At 39.6% G+C, this 19,150-nt stretch overlaps 1 protein-coding gene across 9 annotated transcripts in view; it reads right to left on the bottom strand.

Annotated features, from left to right (window-relative positions):
* Positions 1–496: 496 nt before the first annotated feature.
* Positions 497–19,150, bottom strand: part of SEC24D (SEC24 homolog D, COPII coat complex component) — a 48,693-nt gene continuing 30,039 nt past the window's right edge. For 6 of the 9 annotated variants that reach the window (XM_030450716.1, XM_030450717.1, XM_030450711.1 and 3 more), the window contains 14 exons: positions 15,561–15,676; positions 13,539–13,663; positions 11,463–11,654; positions 10,767–10,860; positions 8,212–8,328; positions 7,631–7,801; positions 7,392–7,488; positions 6,607–6,752; positions 5,017–5,155; positions 4,511–4,629; positions 3,369–3,548; positions 2,694–2,885; positions 2,150–2,239; positions 1,666–1,806 (listed from right to left, as the gene is read on the bottom strand). In XM_030450716.1, coding sequence (XP_030306576.1) covers positions 1,666–1,806; positions 2,150–2,239; positions 2,694–2,885; positions 3,369–3,548; positions 4,511–4,629; positions 5,017–5,155; positions 6,607–6,752; positions 7,392–7,488; positions 7,631–7,801; positions 8,212–8,328; positions 10,767–10,860; positions 11,463–11,654; positions 13,539–13,663; positions 15,561–15,676 — 1,919 coding nt within the window. Of the gene's footprint in view, positions 1,807–2,149; positions 2,240–2,693; positions 2,886–3,368; positions 3,549–4,510; positions 4,630–5,016; positions 5,156–6,606; positions 6,753–7,391; positions 7,489–7,630; positions 7,802–8,211; positions 8,329–10,766; positions 10,861–11,462; positions 11,655–13,538; positions 13,664–15,560; positions 15,677–19,150 lie in introns of all 9 variants that reach the window. The other 3 variants (XM_030450709.1, XM_030450710.1, XM_030450718.1) reach the window with 2 other exon arrangements.

Below are 19,150 nucleotides of genomic sequence, written 5' to 3'. Positions count from 1 at the left end.
TAGTGACCTGGAGTACTTGGTTAGGTGCTGCTGTTTAACAAGTGTGGGATAGATTCTGCTAGAGGTTGATCGCATAAAAAAAACCTCAGTAACTTAAGTACATGAAAGAATAAACACACTTATAATGAATGTATTTAATAAATGCATTCATTTTTTTACAAGTAGATCTACTTTACAAGTAGGTACCATTTTACGAAGTACTCTGATTTGGAATGGCAACAAGTATTTTTTACACAGTAACATAAGTGCTTGTCATGGCAGCTGAATTGAGTCCAAGGATCTCTGTAACAGAGCTGCTTAATTAGACACCTATTGAAAGAGCACTCAGACAATGCACAAGGATACAACTGTTTTTATCAAAACAGTTGTCAAACTGTTGACAGCTGTCAAACAGCTGTCAAACAAAAAGATGCATCTTGGCTGCTTATCTTGGATATTAACATGAGTAACACTAAGCAGTGACATTAACATGTTTAAAGGCACTTTTTTTGGCTTTTAAGAGGCCCAACTCTCATACTTTTGATTTTTTTTTTTTTTTTGCTCTCTTTGAAAGACTAATTTTTGTAAAGGTAGCTTTTCAGGTTTGGTGTAGAGGCATTGGTCCTAAATAGTCTAATGTGACATGAAGTAAACAGAGCCAAAGACTCTGGCTTTCTTATTTTACCTTAAATATATGAACATAAATTACCACAGCCTTAGTTTTCAAAGAAGTGACTGCTGAATAAATCAATCATGTGAGAAGAGTCACTGTCATAGAACTGGTATTACACAAGATGCTTTTTATAGCACCACAAATAACTTGTGGTTAGGGTATCAACTGGCGTACAGCGGACCTGCCACTAAAGGACAGATTTTTATCTAAGTTGTACTGGGAATATTCCAGTTAGCTCATCAGTTTTGAAAATGTAATTAGATAATATGCTATATTACTTGACAATAGAGAATTGTACCATCATAGTGTGGCATTATCTGCCAAACTTAGCAAAATGATTGATTACTCTTCCTGTCATCCATTCTTCTAGAACTTGCTCAAGTCCAGTTATAAACCAAGGCATTTTGTGGCCTGGATAATTCTAGGTGTGGAAGGCTGCCCAGTGCTGTTTCTGTAGAAAGGAAGTTATGCTTGTCCCTTCCAGGAAACAGGGAATTATATTTTTAGAGATTAGCTTTACATGAAGGATTCTGAAGTACACAAATTGAACTACATGATTACTGCATTACTGATTCAGCTGTATACCCTCACTTATTAAAAACAATGGTTTGTAATTTTTTTTCCATGTATATTTTTACCATCTTTCCTTCCTAGCTCTTCTACAACTTTTGAGTAGCAAAAGCAAAACAGTTTTCTAAATTATATTTTAATAAATGCATACCATATGCTTATAAGCATGGACAGTGTGAAATCTGGCAGTTCAACTTAGAGAAGGAGTCAGAACTCCCTCCCAGAAGATTTAATACCTGAGTGCAGAACATCCTATTCTACAGCTTAGTGTAAACTGAATACATGCTGAGAGGTTTGAAATGAAATTGTACAAAAAAGAGCATAGAAAAGGGCCACTGAAGCACAGCAGAATGCCTGGACAGGGTGGAGCTCTGGGCCAACCTTCAGGCACAATAACCATCCCTCTTGCAAAATCAGAAAAACTGACAAATACTTGCATTTTCTTAACTGAGCAGCTGGCAGATCTCTTTGTGAACACAGCATAAAAAATCCATATAGGAAGCTCCTCCATAAATACTCTTGTCTTCCACTAGGAACTGTCGGAAAAGCATCTCAGGCTGCTCTTGTTGTTTGACAATCATCAACTGAAAATAAAGATACATTTTTAGGATAGAACTGTACTAAATGGCAGTACAGTTTCCCTGTATTGATTACTGTACAGTCCTGGGGCAGAACACCAAAACTAATCTCCATGTTTCAGTAGTTGAACATAGGAGACAGAAGAAGTGTGAATAAACACAGAATAAAACGATAAGAAATAAAACCTTTAGATTTGACTACCTCTAAAAATCTCTTTTGATTAAGAATTTGAGATGTCTGTACCTACAATGTGTGCTGGAACTTTAAAAGCTTTTCCAGCTACTGGTAAATTTTGTTAAAGCCAGTCATGTTCTTACGAACATGTAAGAGGAGTGAGTTGAGTCTTACCTTCATAGTGTAGGGTTTTTGGCTCTGGATATGGTCCAGTATTGACTTCAGTTTCTTAGAAAGCGGACTGTCCAGCTGAGGCAGTGATGTCTGTTAAAATAAAAGCAGAGCAGCTTGTCTTAATAATGCAAGTTACTGTGGATTTCAGTCTAAGTTGGGAAATATGTGCACAAAAAATGTCTCTCTGTCTCATCTTGATGACCTACTGATGCAACTTTTTAGTTTAAAATAATGTTATAAATAGGCAAGATCAGGAGAATCCTGAACTACTGCAAAGTCTTTTGTCCCAGTTTTAGCAATACACATTTAGTAGGATTTCAATAGCTGCAACAGTGAAAGTCAAAGTAGTTATTAAAATATTAGTAAAGCTTCTCACCTATGAGTCTTCAGAGTGTAAAAGATTAAAGTTTTATGTATTAATCCCTTCTGGTCACCTGTTTCTGCTTTTAGTTGAGGAATGAAAATCTACCTCTTGTTTCTCAGATCAGCAGTCTGGTTGTACTAAATCAAATTCCAGAGAAGGGACTAGTGCCCATCTACTCACAGCCTCCGTGCTGATGTGTGCTAAGGACGGTACATTGAAAAATCCTTGGATGAGCTCTGGGGGTGCACTGACTCCAAGCCACAAGAACATATTTAGCCCATTGACCAGCAGGAAGGCCCCTCCTTCTGAGAGACGTTCAGCGGAACACCGGACAGCAGCTGGAACAATGTCACTCTTCAGATCCAGGCTGTGCTGCAGGGCACAAATACACAAGCATTTCAGACTTGGTGATGAAAGCTCTCATTAGACACTGCAAAGTAACTATGGAAAAGTTTAGTACATCTTTGTGGTTCTTTTCCAAGCTAAAGGAACTAGAAATCAATCCGCTCCTTTTTTCAGTTAACATACTGTGTGCAAGGGAAGACCTGCAGTAACTGGGGAGATACTTGCATACCAGTGTTAATCTTTAATAAAACTGGTATCTTTTCACTAGTCTAGTACAGTAAGATTCTTGGAGGATGTTGATGCCAGTGACTGATAATGTTACATCCCCATTTCCAGTAAACTAGAGGTTCTACCCTCTTTCAATTTAGTTCAACTAGCAGCTACATCAGTCAAAATGTACTCTAGTGTGGATGTTCTAACACTTGTCCAGGAACAGAATCTTTCTGCATCTGCACAACTATAAAATCACAGCATACTGAAAACACAAAGCTGCACAAGCAACATACTCACAAGTGGCAGAAGCTGAGGATAGAAAAACAACTGTGTGTCAGCAACTCCCATAGCAGTGACCAGCTGCCGCTGGTATGCTCGCTCATCAGTTGGAATTTCTGGCCTGCCCACCAGCACCCAGCTCTTCAGCAGGGAGTTCATGTACACTGGCAGCACCTTCATTGCATCTGGAAGGATGAGCTGGGAGATAGGGAAAGCTCGTTACATAATATAGCTCATATCCTAGGGAATGAAAGCTGGGATACAGATATTTAGAACCACTGCTTGTTTTAATTTCATTAAAGGGGGGAGGGGGAGAAAACAAACAACAGAACCACCTAGAACTTCCTTTATATGTGCTGTTTCAGATCCGATGTGACAGCTCTGAATGATTAATACTTTTAATAAGAATCCCATTCAGAGTACTTGCCCTGTAGACATTATCTTGGATGCTGGCATCTCTACTCTATGCTCATTTTTAGGTACTAAAATAAAGGGGAGTCACAGAGGAAATATTGGTGGCTTTTTTTTTTCTATGAACAGTGTAGGAGGGAAATCAAGGGCCATACCTACTGTCTATCCAACATATTTAGTTCTCACTAAAATAAAAAAATTAATTGAGTAGACTTTTGATTATAGGGAGTATTGCATGGTACGTAACAGTCTTTAGTTTTTCTCTAGAAAAAAATCATTATATCACTATAAAAATATCACTTAATCACTATACCCCTAGGAATTTGGCCCCATCTAGACTGTCTTTATCACTACAGCACTCTCGAGCCAGATTGTTCAGATTCAGACTGTTGTTACTTTAATAATTTGAACAATAAGAGTATTTGGGAAAAAATATGATAATAAAATCTTCAATAATATAAGAAAAAAATGAAATCTTTTTGAGTCAGCACAATTCCATCAGGGACAAAAAGGCTGAGCTCTTTTGTTTGAATATGATCATCAATTTTGTCAATGACAGCATTGCTATTTGTTCCCAAACAGTATCCTCTGTGTTCTGTAATTGCTACCATTGAATTCCCCCTGTCATTAATTGTATTAGAAAGAAAAGGAAAAGTCTGTCCAGAAATTTTGCTTTCTGGCACTGCTGATGTTGCAGAGGTTGTCATTCACCTGCAAAATCTGTTGGGGAGGGCTGGGCTAGGTTTTACCTGGCTGACTGCTGAGGGGCTGGCACAGTTCTTCCTGTAACAGGCCAGCATGTGAGCTGTCTGGTTCACCAGGATCTCTCTGACCATCTTCAGTGGTTGGCTTAGAATGGCTTTAAAAGCTACAATACAGAAGAATGAGTGTTCTAAAGATGGGGACATAGGTTTACAGTATCTATACTCCCTGAGCTTCTGCTTCTACTAACTTGAGGTCTGTGGCTGCTATTTAAGTCTCTTTTGCAGACAGCACCTTGGAGGATGTTAATTTTTTCCCAAATAAATCCCACTAGACCTTCAGCACAGCAATAGGATTAACATTTCCACTACCTATGCAGCTGTGCACATTACGTTTCCAGCTATATTACTTTTACAGCACTGTATCTAAAGTATGTAATCCTACTTTTCTATTTTCTAATACTTCAAGAGTTATAAAATCCCACCCACTTGAGCTCTCTTCCCCTTCCTCCACCTCATAAAAAATGAAAACAAAATCAATGTTACAACTTTACCTGACTTAGCAAAGAAGTTGATAAGCGCATCAGTCTCACATGTCTTATAGACATCAGCTAACTGGGAGCTACAATTTAAGCCAATGTTGTGTATGCGAAGCCTTCTTTGCCCACTTATTGATGTGTAAAGGACTGCACACTGCAAGAGAGGAGCAAATTACCATTTTTATTTTAAAACAAAAAGCTTCAGTCATACAAAAGCCCCCTGCTTTCTGCATAAAATGAATAGAATTCTTTCAGAAAACAGCCTAGCTTTGCTGTGTTATCACCTACAGTCCCAAAATACCTGTATTTTTAAGAGAGGATATTAGATATTATAAAAGTTACTAATCTTAAAATAATAACATAATTGATTGAAAGGCTTAGTGCTCTCATTTGCCACACACTGATGGTATCGTGAAAACAAGAGACCACAAATTGTAAATTTGTGATTAACACTGTAACTGTGAAATATTTGAACAGTTCAAATGAATGTATCTGAGAATATCTCATATAAGAGATGAGAAGCTTGCTGAGAAGCACTCTGCCCATCACATTATCTTTTGACAAAACCAATACAAGTAAACTCCTTCATCTTGAAAAGCTGAGTGGTTCTTTTTCACATGAGGTGAAACGAGGTGTTGCTAGCCCCGGTATCCTCTATCTGCTGTGTGCTTAGTGACTAAAAACTGAGATGGATTTTTAAAATTTCCTTGTAACTCCAATTCTACATGTATATAATGCAAGTTCATTAAGGACAAGTGCAGAGTACTCCCTCTGGGGAAGAGCCCCATGCATCAGTACACATTAGGAGCTGACCTCCCTGGGGAAAAAGACACGTCTCACCATGAGCCAGCAATGTGCCCTTGAAGCCTAGAGGTCCAGTGCCATCCTGGGATGCATTTAGAAGAGTGTGGGCAGCAGGTCGAGGGAAGGTTATCTTCCCCCTCTTCTCTGCCCTGGTGAGGCCCCACCTGGAGTACTGACTGTGCATTTCTGGGCTCCCCAGTTCAAGAGAGACAAGGAACTACTGGACAGAGTCCAGCACAAGGCCACTAATATGATTATGGCACTGGAGCATCTGCCCTGTGAGGAAGGCTGAGAGCCTGGGATGTTTAGCTTAGCGGAGGCTGAGGGGGATTTCATTAATGCTTATGAATATCTAAAAGGTTCTCATCAGGAGGGTGGGGGCCAGACTCATCTGTGGTGTCCAGTGACAGAACAAGGGGTAATAGTCTCAAACTGGCACACAAGAGATTTAAGCATAGTATAAGAAAATACTTCTTTACTCTGAGGGTAACAGAGCACTGGAACAAACTGCCCAGAGAGGTTTTGGAGTCTTCATCCCTAGACATTCAAAACCTGCCTAGATGTGTTCCTGTGTAATCTGCTTGACGGAATCCTGCTGTAGCAGGATGTTCTCCAGAGGTCCCTTCCAACCTCTACCATTCTGTGATTCTGTGTAAATAAAAGCTCTGTTTATGACATATTTATTATGTCACAATAATAGTCTGTGCAAGTTGTGCCTTGCTCCTATCAGTCCTTCCTGTTAGAGCTGGAGAAGTTGTTAGTCACCATTTCATGGTATTACATTTAATTAATTTTTTTTACCTGAATTAAGGCTCCATTATCTTCATTCAGTTTGTCATCATGCTTGAACTCCACTGTCACTGCCTTATCACAGTCAACTGCTGCCATCTCTACATCTGTGGTGTTGTTCATGCAAATAGCACCAAAGAAATCCGTAGCCCTGAAGCCTACAGCCAGATTAAAACAAACCAAACATCTCTTTTTATTTAAGATTGGCAAGTAAAACTGACATTTCTTTTTATAGTCAGTCAGCTTTGCTGAATGAAAAAGGAACCATTTTCCCACTGGGCCATGCAACCTCAGGGGGATCCCACCAAGTGTCCTTGCTGATGGCATTTTTTGACAGTTAGGTGAGAGGGAAAAAGGGTGATGGGCCATGAAGATGCACTGTGACTTCGAGACCACCCAGAAGCTTTTTCACTTTTGACTCAGCCAATTTGTACATTTATGTTTCTCAGACAGTTGCATTTAAGGTTAGAAAGCATGTTTCAGAAGTAGACAGTAATATCACTTGCAGTATGAAAATGAAGGAACATGTGAGTGTCCATCAACAACACTTTTTTAATACAATTTATTTGCAATCCAAGCTACATGCATGATGATCAGAAGCCTGACTAATATTCAAAAATTAATTCTTGTGGGGGCACACCCAGGCACACATCCAAGCATTTCATCAGTCTATCAATTAATTTTCAAGAGATACCTAAGGAAGTTAAAAGATTAGCCTGATCTTACAAGCGATGAGTACAGTGCTGTATAATTTAAAATTATATATTGTCATATTTATTCATGTTTATGTTCATTACCTGTACTTGTCCGCACCCTCATTATTGCATCAAATCCGCTTGTCTTTTTGATATCTTTCCTGAGGTCGCTTAAGAACTGCGGGCTGTCAGCATCCAGCTAGAAACGCAAAGCAAAAGCAAAGGCTGCAAACCATCACTGGGTGGCAGCAGCACAGCAGGACCCTCTCCCCCTCAGGCCCCGCCCCCCCCCCCTCGCCAGGAAAACCATTCGCCTTTAACAGGAAACGTGCATCACTCACCTGGAAATTGTTGTACTTGTACAACGTTCCTCCAGTGTACATTGTGACGACGCCCATGGAGGCTATGTCCACGTACTGATTTGGGAAGATGAACAAATTCACACAGCAGCCATTAGCCACACAATTCCTGGCTAGGGCTTCATAAGAATTTACCTGAGGCTGGAAGAGCGTCTGCAGATAATTAAAAATACAAAACATTAGACACCATTGGTGGCCAACCACAATCCAAATGCCCACTTCAAGACAAAAATGTTGAAGTTGTAAGTGAGGCATGGATCCGATGAAGAACACAATACCTGTGCCCATATACATATGTAGGGAGCCAACTGCATACTACTGAGAGCAAGATCACTCAATAGGCAGGTGGCAAAAGCTCCTGGTGGGTGGCATTACTTGTTGCTTGAGGGTTCCTTTATGAATGGGAATGGCTGCTCTACTGATATTGTTTCTATAAGGACAGTATCATGTGCCAGCAAAATCACAGCACAGTGAGAATGGGAATATTACATAGTTAAACAATGTATCTTTGTAAAAGAAAGCAGCGTAATAGCAGTCCCTTGGTAAGTCAGAGCAGAAAATACCTTTTCTTTATCTGTATTGAGTAATTTTTTGTCATCTCTGTTCCTCAGCTTCCCGGGTGCTTCAGCAGTTGGCAAAGAAGAATGGAAGATAAACAGTTTCCCAGCACATTCTGCAGCCTGTTTCAAAGACACCATATTTATTAATGCTAAGATAAACTAACCTAATTTTCTTTCATTGTGGTATCTCAGAGAACACTAAACTTTCTGCAGGTGCCATAAAGGTAAGTAATTAATTTTCAGAGTCAGAACTCAGTGGAAATAAGTCCTGAAACAAACTGGAAATTTTATATCAGTAAATAACTTGGTCTGGCACACAGCTCTGTTGGCTAATGCATTGTTACAGTAATTTCTACACAGGAATTTTAAATCTTGATGGGCAAAACTAGGAGAACCTCTCTTGTAGACTTCCCAGTTGTATTAAGCATTACGCAACAAGTATTAGTAGTATGAACACAAAACCTGATAAAATGAAATGTAATTTAACAGAAAAATTTTTCAGCGCAGGCACAGCAGTGTTCACTAAATTTTTATAGGTTAATTATATTCCTGTATGAGATTCCACATTCAAATCTAAACTAAAATGCAGAAGTATCAAAACCTGTGATGAACATTTCCTCCTGTCACTAAGAAATGAAGTGACTACCATTTTTATTCCAGGTTTCTATTCTTCTTTAGAACTCTAATGAGCAGCATTTACTGAGTATTTACTGAGATGACAAACTACTGACAGAGAACCCTGAATTCCAAAAGCAGTAACAGCAGTAGCAGTACCACAGGAATTTATTAAGCTTTTTCAACCCAAATTTAGAAAATCTGGTTTACTACTTACTATTTAGACAGCTAATGGGAATGAACAGAATAGAAGAGTTATTTCATCTAGAAGGGATCTGCAACGATCATCTAGTTCAGCCTGACCACTTCAATGCTGATCAAAAGTTAAAGCAAAGTGAAATGAAAACTGATTAGCAATTCTGAGGTCTCCAAGTATTGAAAAATTTGGTTGAAAGTAAGAAAGGAGAAAACAGGCATTAGTCCTCTTCCTGCAGACTTAACTGCAGATCCAGGTTAAAACTGCAAGACTGCAGACACAGATCAGCTTTGGTACTCTATCCTCCAGATCTCAAGGTGTTTACAAGATAAAGATAGTCCACATTTCAAAACAAGCCACAGCATTCTTCTGGGAAAACTAGAAATCTCTTTGCTATGGCAGAAATGCACCTGAAGACACTTATTTTTATTAGAGCTGAAATTTCAACCCTAGTGTCTCAAGCATAGTTGTCTTTAATCACAGATGCAAATTTCTTCAATTCCTTTAAGAAGCATTCTGCTGAAGACTGGAACATTGACCAAATACCTGTTTGTCAGGATACACATCAGGAATTTTTGACATTGCTTTTGACAAATTTTCTATAATGCATATAATTTCTAAAAGTAGTAAAATTAATCACAATCCATTTCATTCTTTTTAGACAAGAATAGTTTTCTTGAGTGCAGGTATGAGCATATTAGTGAAACCATAAAGAAATTTACATACTGAGCTAAATAAAAAGTCTAATTAAAAGCTGCTTTGTTCTACAGCCAACATGAAAAGAAATTTACAACTATGCCCCCTAGGTTTGTTTTGTAAAAGTCAAGTATTAGGGAAGAGCTTTCCAACTGAAGTGGTAATCAAATGTATGTTTTGCACACATACCTTCTGGCAGAATGGCTAAATAACTAGAAAAAGGGGTACTAAATAAATATTTAAGAAACAAGTTTGAGAAATGTGTAATTTTGGTTCAAAAATTTATCTACTCAAAGTTCATACTTTACTTATACACAGCTTGCAGATAAATCAACTAATTTAAACCACCACTGGCTGGTTTTGTGTCCCTGCAAATCTTGGTGATCTGTGGTGGCATTCTTTTAACTGGCAGTGTTCCATGGCAATGTCAGCACCTCAGAGCATGTCCCAGATATACAGAACACAACTGGGGATGGATCTTGACCTGTAGATTTATTTTCAGCTGCATTCAAGCTGTGAGAACTTGTCAGTTAAGCAGAAACCTTCCATGCTTCTACCTGATTCAGTTATAAATATCTCAGCTTTGCCTAAGAAGTCATCAGAAGCAGAAGAACAGGCTAGGCAAAATCGTACTCTTTTCCTGCCCTTAACATGTGCAAGGACTGGATATCTATGCAAACATCCAAAGGATCTATTAGTTCAGCTGCAGTAATTAAACACATTTTTATTTCTCGCAAATGCTGAATGAGAAACTGATTCCTGGCATCTTCTCTTAAACATCCAGACTCTAGGGGCTGGTTTCCCTTAATAACCAAAATCTGGACACTGATGTTCTGCTTGCAGTGTTCTCATTCTGACTCGAGCAGTTCAAATGTACTGTTACAGTAACTTAACATCAGTGCTAGAAACAATCAGTGACTTTTTTTTCTAATTTCCCATTGTGATCTGGAGGGGAACTTGGGACTGGCATTTAGCAAGTGGAAATTCTGAAGCTTAACAGGTCTTAGTCTCATTAGGGAGCTGCTTCTCATGCAGCAAGGAACATTCTAACCTTTAGCGCCTCCATGCCAGCCTGGATAACAGGAGCGAAGATGGTCTCACTCTCATTAGTGTCTGCAAACATCTCTGGAATCTGGTCCAACAAGCTATGAAAGATGAAAGACTGGTGACTCAGCTGGTTAGTGTATTGGGATAATCCCCAAACATACCTTGTAACATATATAACCTTTGCATATTTGAACATCATGCAAATTTGTATTTTAAATAAATCTTGATTGCTCAGCTTCTTAAGATTTTAGCCAGAATATAGCAAAAGATGCCTTTTAAAGTTCTAGGAAATCCATTAATTCAAAGGTGGTAACATAAAGGAATGCACATTAAGGAAAAAATAGCTAAAAAATTAAGGAGTTCTGATCTGCTGTAAGTACTTTACAGTCCTTAGATCATATCCAGGTGTGCATCATATACATAGTAAAATGAAAAACATGCAACATGGCACACAGCTGCAAACTTGTTCCCATTTTTTAAGACCTACAGCTTAAGATGCATGGTGTACACCTGGCCTAAATATGCTTTCGAACTCAGCACTGGGGGGGTTGTTGATAAGCACTTTTTCTTTGCCTCAGATCACCTACTGCCCTCAATAAATACAAGTATGCCCCAAACCCAAGAACACAATTGACTAAAAGGCATAATGCACATCATAAGCATTCAGGTATTATTCACATATGAAATAATTATACTTTACTTGATAACAACAGATCGTGACTCCTTAAAGTTAACAAGGAAACCATCCAGTAAAGGAATAAAAACTTCCCCAACATCCGAGACCACCATCATCTGAGGCTGTGCTAAGCTGCTTTTAATATTGAAGAAGTGGAGGACCTTGTTGTAAGTGACAAAACCAACTTGAATGGATGAGGATTCTTCTTGCTCTTCTCTGTAAGATAAACAAAACCAACTGAAATTCTGACCTTGCAATAAAAGCTGTCTTTCAAAATGCAAGGCTGCTTTCAGATCATTATCTGTGCTGGGAGCAACAAAGCAAATAACCAAGCAGAAGTAATGGTCTCAGTCTTTGCTGTAAAATCACAGAATCACAGAATGTTTAGGTTGGAAGAGACCTCCAAGATCATCCAGTCCAACCTTTGACTAACACCATAGTCAATGACTAAGCCATGTCCTTAAGGACCAGGTCCAAATGCCTCCAGGGATGGTGACTCCACCACTGTCCTGGTCAGGCCATCCCAATGCCTGACAACCCTCTCAGTGAAAAAATATTTCCAAACATCCAGCCTAAACCTCACCTCATGCAGCTTCCATCCATTCCCTCTGGTCCTTTCACAGTTTACTAAGAGGAAGAGGCTTTTTCCCTCCTCACTCCAACCTTCCTTGAGGTAGCTGAAGAGAGCTATAAGGTCTCCTCTCAGCCTCCTCTTCTTCAGACTAAACAACCCCAGCTCCCTCAGCCACTCCTCACAGGGATTCTGCTCCAGGCCCTTCATGAGCTTTGTTGCCCTTCTCTGGACACTCTCCAGCACTTCAATGTCCCTCCTATACCGAGGTGCCCAGAACTGAACACAGTACTCAAGATGTAGCCTCACCAGAGCTGAGTACAGAGGGATGATCACCTCCCTATTCCTGCTGGCCTCTGAGTTCCTAATACAAGCCAGGATGTCATTGGTCTTCTTGGCCACCTATGCACACTGCTGACTCATATTAAGTTGATTGTCAACCAATACCCCCAGGTACCTTTCCAACTTACAGCTCTCTAACCAGACTTCCCCAAGTCTGTAACTCACCATGGGGTTGTTATGACCATTTGACCTTGTTAAATTTCATACAATTAACCCTGGCCCATGGGTCCAACCTAAGTCCTGCTGTAAGGCTTCCCTACCCTCCATCAGATTGACACAGCCACCTAATTTGGTATCATCTGCAAATTTACTGAGGGTACACTCAATCCCCTCATCCAAATTATTAATGAAGATATTAAAGAGGCCCCAGTACTGAAGCCAGGGGGACACCACTCACAACCAGTCATCAGCCAGATTTAGTTCCTTTCACAACTACTCTTTCAGCCAGACCATCCAGCCAATTTTTATCCAATGCAGGGTATTTATCCAAGTCAAGTGCCATAAGTTTCTGAAGAAGAATGCTGTGAGAGAGTGTCAGAAGCTTTACTAAAGCCCAGATAGACAATGTCCACAGCTCTTCCATCATCCACTAGGCAAGTCATCTTGTTGTAGAATGAGATCAGGTTAGTCGGACAGACCTGCCTTTCATAAACCCATGCTGACTGGGCCTGATCACTTCGTTATCTTGTATGTACCGTGTGATGGTATTCAAGAGGACCTGCTCCATAACCCTTCCTGGCACCGATCTGTTCCTCAGATCATCCTTTTGCCGCTTCTTGTAGATGGGAGTTACATTTGCCAGTTGCTGTAAATGTAGCAGCCCATTGCCAATGTAGCTCATGCACTCTTTAGTTCTCTTTAAAATCTCAGAATGAGAGCTACAAGTTGGGACTTGGCTGATAATAGCACCTAGAGAGAGTTCACTACAAGGAAGGAAATGAACGTGTTACATGAGCAATTAGTATGACAGATTCCTTCCATTCATACAGGAAGCCCAGATACCAATGTTTAGAAAAATATGCCAGCAGTGTTAAGATTAACACTGGGTCACTATCACTCCAAAAATACCTGCACTGTTTATTGTTACCATTTCTGTAGCTTGTTCTTACCCCTCAACATGCAAAGCTGTATGAAAGCTGCTTAACACACTATGCAGTGTTAAGCAAATCACAATTGTGTTTCTTTACCTTGGAAGTTTATCTAGAAGAGTCTTCAGTTCATCACATACGAGTTTAACAAGGCCACTATTTATGTTTCTGTATGATACATCAATCATGAAGATATAAGCTGGTGGCTTTGGAGGCTTGTTGTTCTACAGAAAAAATACCATTCACAGGGAAAATTAGACAGTCTCCTGTTATGTTAAAATTACAAGCGGTTAGGCAAACTAAAGACAAAGTTCAGTTGTTTGAAAAATGCTATGGATCATAAATAGTTACCACTGCAGAAAGCTGATGCGTATTGGGTAAAGTCCACCCCTGGAATAAGATGAAACACAAACATTTTCTGTTGAAATTCAACTGTTTAAACCAATTTTGCCTTTGGGCTTTTTTTCTGCACCTGTACTGGCTTTGCATTCCCTATATCAATATGCAATATCATTTTGTTAATGTGAATGCTTAAACTCAGATTTTATTAGCGTTTGACTCCACCAACTGTTAAGTGATTTCTAACCAATCTAGAAACAGAAAATACATTAGGTACTGAATCAGAATTATAATAGTTGAGTTCTCAGCAGTACTAAGTGGTGATAATTTGCATCCTCTCTTGCTAGCTCACACTCCAGTGCATTCTGAAAAGCTGAACTCTACTTTCAGGAATAAGCTGACTTTTTCTAAGATCACCAAAGCACAAGAGCGGAACATGCAATGTATGTAATTGCTTTATACACAGCAGTAACTTCAGCTGTTATGGATTCCTTTGAGTATTTCTCTTACTCTTAATGGAAGTGGCATACAAATGGTGACAATCACTACGGACACAGGCTGCTATAAGTAAGAAAAAGGTGAAGATTGGTTTTTTCGCTTCCAAATAAAGCAATGTAATGCTTAGAGATGTACCCAGGAAAAAGTTAATTTAAATATAATGCAGCACTAGTTATCACCATACTCCCTAAGATCAGTTTTCGTAATTTCTGTTATGATGAGCAGTGGTTATTACTTAAGTGTCAGTTCACGACAGCTTTTCCATTATACTGTTTCAACCACTGATTTCCTAATACAGAGTTCTTACAACTTAATCAAATTATGTTTAATAAACTAAACCTCAGAAAACCCCACTTAAGGAAAAAAAAAGATATAATCCTTGAATTATGATTAATCTATAGTCCCTCGCACAGTTTAAACTACACATTGCACCAATGATCTCACATAACTGGACTCACATATATCAGGATGCATTCCTGTGAACTTAAACCAAGCAGTATTTTTAAAAGTTGTTGTTTCCTTTACTTAGATTCTAGTTACAAAAACTCTGTCAAACACTACTACTAAATTCTTACATCACATCACCACTTACAAAGAACCTCCACATAACATCTGACAAATGTATGGTACAAATGAGGACTTGCGCTTGCCATATCCACTTAGCAGGAGTGCAATAATGCAAACCAGATGGTTATTTGTTTACATTTTTTGTAGCTGTTCAGCCTTGTCATTCGGTAAGAACAAAAGAAAACTTTTCAGTTCTGGTCTTAAACTGGGCTTATAACAGAATTTAATTATTGCAACTTGGAGCAAAATGAAAAACTACTTACAAAATAATGTTAATTTGTGGAATCTAATGATTTAGTATTTCCAGTGTGTATTTTTGTTAGAGATTTTTTTTTTATATTATTTTCTTGTAAATCTATGCATGGGTCTTTCCAACAAGACAGACCGTACTGGATAGCGTGTCAAGGAAACTCTCTCATTTAAACAAAAGGGCAAAAGCCACTGCAATGGACCAAAGGAACAACAACAGTTAAAGACTGATGACCTATGACTTTGCTGCACTATTTTTAATTCTTACTCACTAGTCTCATACTCTGCACCACAAAATACTAAACATAATCTTGTAAGCTTAATTTTTCTGCATCTTCATCCATTTTCTAGAAAACTCCTGGACTTTGATACAGCTTAAAAGTACATTTACTCTACTGTAGGTATTTTAAAGGCTTTTATTGTTTTGACAAAAAATTGTAAATCGGCTTCTATACAGTAAACACTTACTCGGCAGTAATCCAAAGTAGCAACATATTCATAAGATCCCAGAGAGAGCTCAGGTCTTTCATAGTGGTCTAAGCGTCGGCCAGTGTGGTCCAAATGTTGAAAAAAGAATACAGGGACTAAAAGATAACACGAGAGCACAGAAAAATGTTCATATTTTGTAGAGGAGTGAAGAACAAACCAACTTACTTCAACAGACGCAACATACTAACGTAGGCTCCTCTGTTACTGATCAAGGTAGGAGTTTAAACACTTATCCAGGTTGTAAAGTTTTTCTCTCCTCACACTGGCTTAAAAAAAACCCAATCAAGCAAAACCAGTATGATAATAATGCCAGCTCCTCTTCTATTTGGAGGATAGGGCATATTCCTCTACAAATGTCAATTTCCTCCCACTGCTACACTATCAGGCTTGAGTAGGTAAAACTGACCCAGATAGTTTCCACAGCCAAAAGTCTTTTACCCTGAAGATACAGACTAAAGAGTCACTATCTTGTTAGTGCATGCTGTCTACTCATAGCTTAATTCAAATCACTGGAGTCAGAGCTCTCCAGAGGGAAAGCAGTAAAACCAGCACTTTTCTTAAGCCTGTACTGCTTCATCCAAAAATACCAGTTCACTGGAAACAGCTCTCCAAGGTTCACAACCCTAGCATGCTGCACAGCAAACTGCATTGGATCCATTCTGCTGTGAAACCTCTGCTGCTACAGACAAAAGCTACAGAACTCCAAAGCATCAAGAGATCAAGCGCATTTGCCACATTTCTGGCAAAAGGGCCCTGCAGGACACAGAAGACCTTTGGAGTTCTATTCTCACAGCTTTAAGGACAGTGAGAAATGGTATTCTAACAGGGAAAAAGGATTATTAGTGGTTAGTAGTGCTCTGACCACCGCCAGCCAAACTCTTAAAACCCAATCCATTATCCTGAGGGGCCCCTTTAAGGTCATCCAAGAAGTGTTAAGGGGTACTCTCCCTCCCCAGGGAGTTGCGCAGAGTCTCTGTGAGAAAGTGGCATGCTCAGATCGAACACTATTGTAGTATGTTCCAAGTCACTGAGGGGCCAGATAAAATGTTGCTAATACAGGATAGGGTGTGGATATTAGAGAATGACGGTTACAATGTGGAAAATCTTCCCCCTGTTATTCACAGAGCCCTACCCTTCAAAGAGCAACTCTGTAACGTATGGTTCACGCCTCTTCTCAGGGTGAGAACTCCGTCTGGAAATTTTGATCAGTAGCTCTGCAGGTGCAAACTAGAGAGTAGATCGTGACTGAAGGGGAAGGTAGCACCCAAGTGAACGACTTAATTGCAGTCTGGACTGTATTTGTAAGGGAAAAGGACACTCAGGAGACAATTCATATTTATACTGATTCATAAACGGTGTACAAGGGGTGCACTGAATGGCTTCCCTTTTGGGAGCAGAACAACTGGGAAGTAAATCGTCTGCCAGTCTGCCAGACTGAAGAATGGAAGGAAATATTGGCCATTGGAAAGAAGGGGGACTTCTATGTTGTTTGGGTGCCTGTCCACCAGAATGAGCATGACCCTTCCTCACAGTGTAAAAATAAAGTGGCCCAGCTGCAACCATTGGCAACCTCTGAAAAATGCTGGGATGCTCTTCTGGAGTGGCTACATAAAAAAAGAGAGTACTCTGGAACCTATAATCTGTACAAGGAAGCCACCAGCTGAGGCTGGCCAGTTAGTAAGGAAATGTGTAAGCAAATTATTTCAGCCTGCGGTCAATGTCGCAAAAGACTGGACAGAGACCCCCTTCAATTCCCTCCCTTGCATCTGAGAGAGGGGAAGGAGATCTGGAGCACCTGGCAGAGAGACTACATAGGACCCTTCCGGAAATCTGAAGGGAAGCAGTATGTACTCGTTGGTGTAGAAGTTGTATCTGAGCTGGTCCAGGCTTACATTTGTGCCAGAGAAAATAATGCAGAAAATAATATAATAATGCAGAATAATAATATAATATAATATAAATATAATATTATTATATAATATATATATATAAAAATATAATATAATAGTATAATAATGCAGAAAATACTATACAGGCACTAAAATGGTGGTTCAGCATTCTCCCTAATCCTGAGGAGATTCACTTTGACAATGAAACACATTTCACAGCCTCTTCCATACAAGAATGGGCAAGGGAAGAGGGCACAAGGTGGGTATTCCATACTCCATATTATCCTCAAGCTAATAGGATAGTGGAAAGGACCAATGTTATATGTTGAAGAAGTCCTTGGAACCGCATAAACCTGGTTGGGCAGACAGATTAAGCAGTTCGGTCAGAAGATCGCTGCGGGATCAATAGGTGCCTGAGACTTAAAGCATTTTGCCCCTCTCCTCATATATTACATCGTGGACCCAATCCTAAACCCCTAACCACACTAAAATTCCTCCCAGGACAACCAGTCCTGGTAGATATGCCCTCATTGGGGGAGGCACCTTTAATATTACAGACCCCCTTAAATACCTACTCCTAGAAGGCCTTACATGCCTGGGGGCGGGAACACAAGATTAATCTAGGTGGTCCATTCCATCCTTCTAACCTATCTAGACAATATGCTTCTTTGTGTTTTTTTCCAGATCCCTGACTAGAGCAGATGTGCCAAGTACAAAGGGACACACATGAAATCCAAGAATCAATGAATTCTAACTGGCTTTCTAAAATAATTGGCTGGTTTGGACTTGGTGTGACTGGTTGGATCCAGAGCTTGTTACAGTCTGAGTTGATGTTTATTGCAATGTTAATCATGATGGGTATAGCAGTATCTTGTATCAAATTAGACATAATGAGAATCATCAACCTGCACATGGTTCGACCGACTGGTTATACTCCCTTACGCAATAAAGAGAAACCAATTGATGTCCTTCATACCGATGGCCCCCATGATATTAGGATAGTGCAAAAGCAACAGGTGCTAGCTGTGTGCAAATACACACACAAGCCTGCACAACATTCATAATTCCCAAGATTTCAGCCCTATGTGCTTGACTGACTGTATGCACATGGGATCAAAAAAAAAAGGGGGGGGGGGAACGACTTGGGGTGAAATTAACAGTAAACTGAACTACATCTATTCTTAACTATAGTGAAGTTTTAAGTGGCAGCCATAGCTTCACCTGTATCCAAGTGGCTCCCCAATTCAGTATTGCTACATTATAAAGATTTGTTCACAGGGTGACTTAAAATTGTTTTTGCTTGCTATATAACAAGATTAATTTTCACTTCTATTTCTTCAAACTCTCTCTTTCTCTCTTCTTCCCTTTTCTGTTCTGTTTTCCTTCTCTGTGACCACTACCCAGTGATTCTTTAAAATTGTATTTGAGACACAGGGTGATGTGAGACTCTGACCTCACTGATTTGCAATTGTCTCAAAGAAGCAATTTTAAAGTGAATAGCCCTGGCTAGGGTGGAGGACCTGGCTGGCCAGAGCTGAGCAGGGGGTGACACCTTGGGATAACACCTACTGGGTAGAGACAACTTCCCTTTTCTGAGCACCAGTCTTCAATATTGGGTGGTCCCTTCAGGCATGACTAAACCACCTTGATTGTACTTGCGAAGTACCTGGCTAAGGGGGC

Source organism: Calypte anna, chromosome 4B (genome assembly GCF_003957555.1).
Source record: "Calypte anna isolate BGI_N300 chromosome 4B, bCalAnn1_v1.p, whole genome shotgun sequence".
NCBI lineage: Eukaryota > Metazoa > Chordata > Aves > Apodiformes > Trochilidae > Calypte > Calypte anna.
The sequence above is the reverse complement of the archived record's forward strand: the minus strand, read 5'-3'. Positions and strand labels throughout refer to the sequence as shown.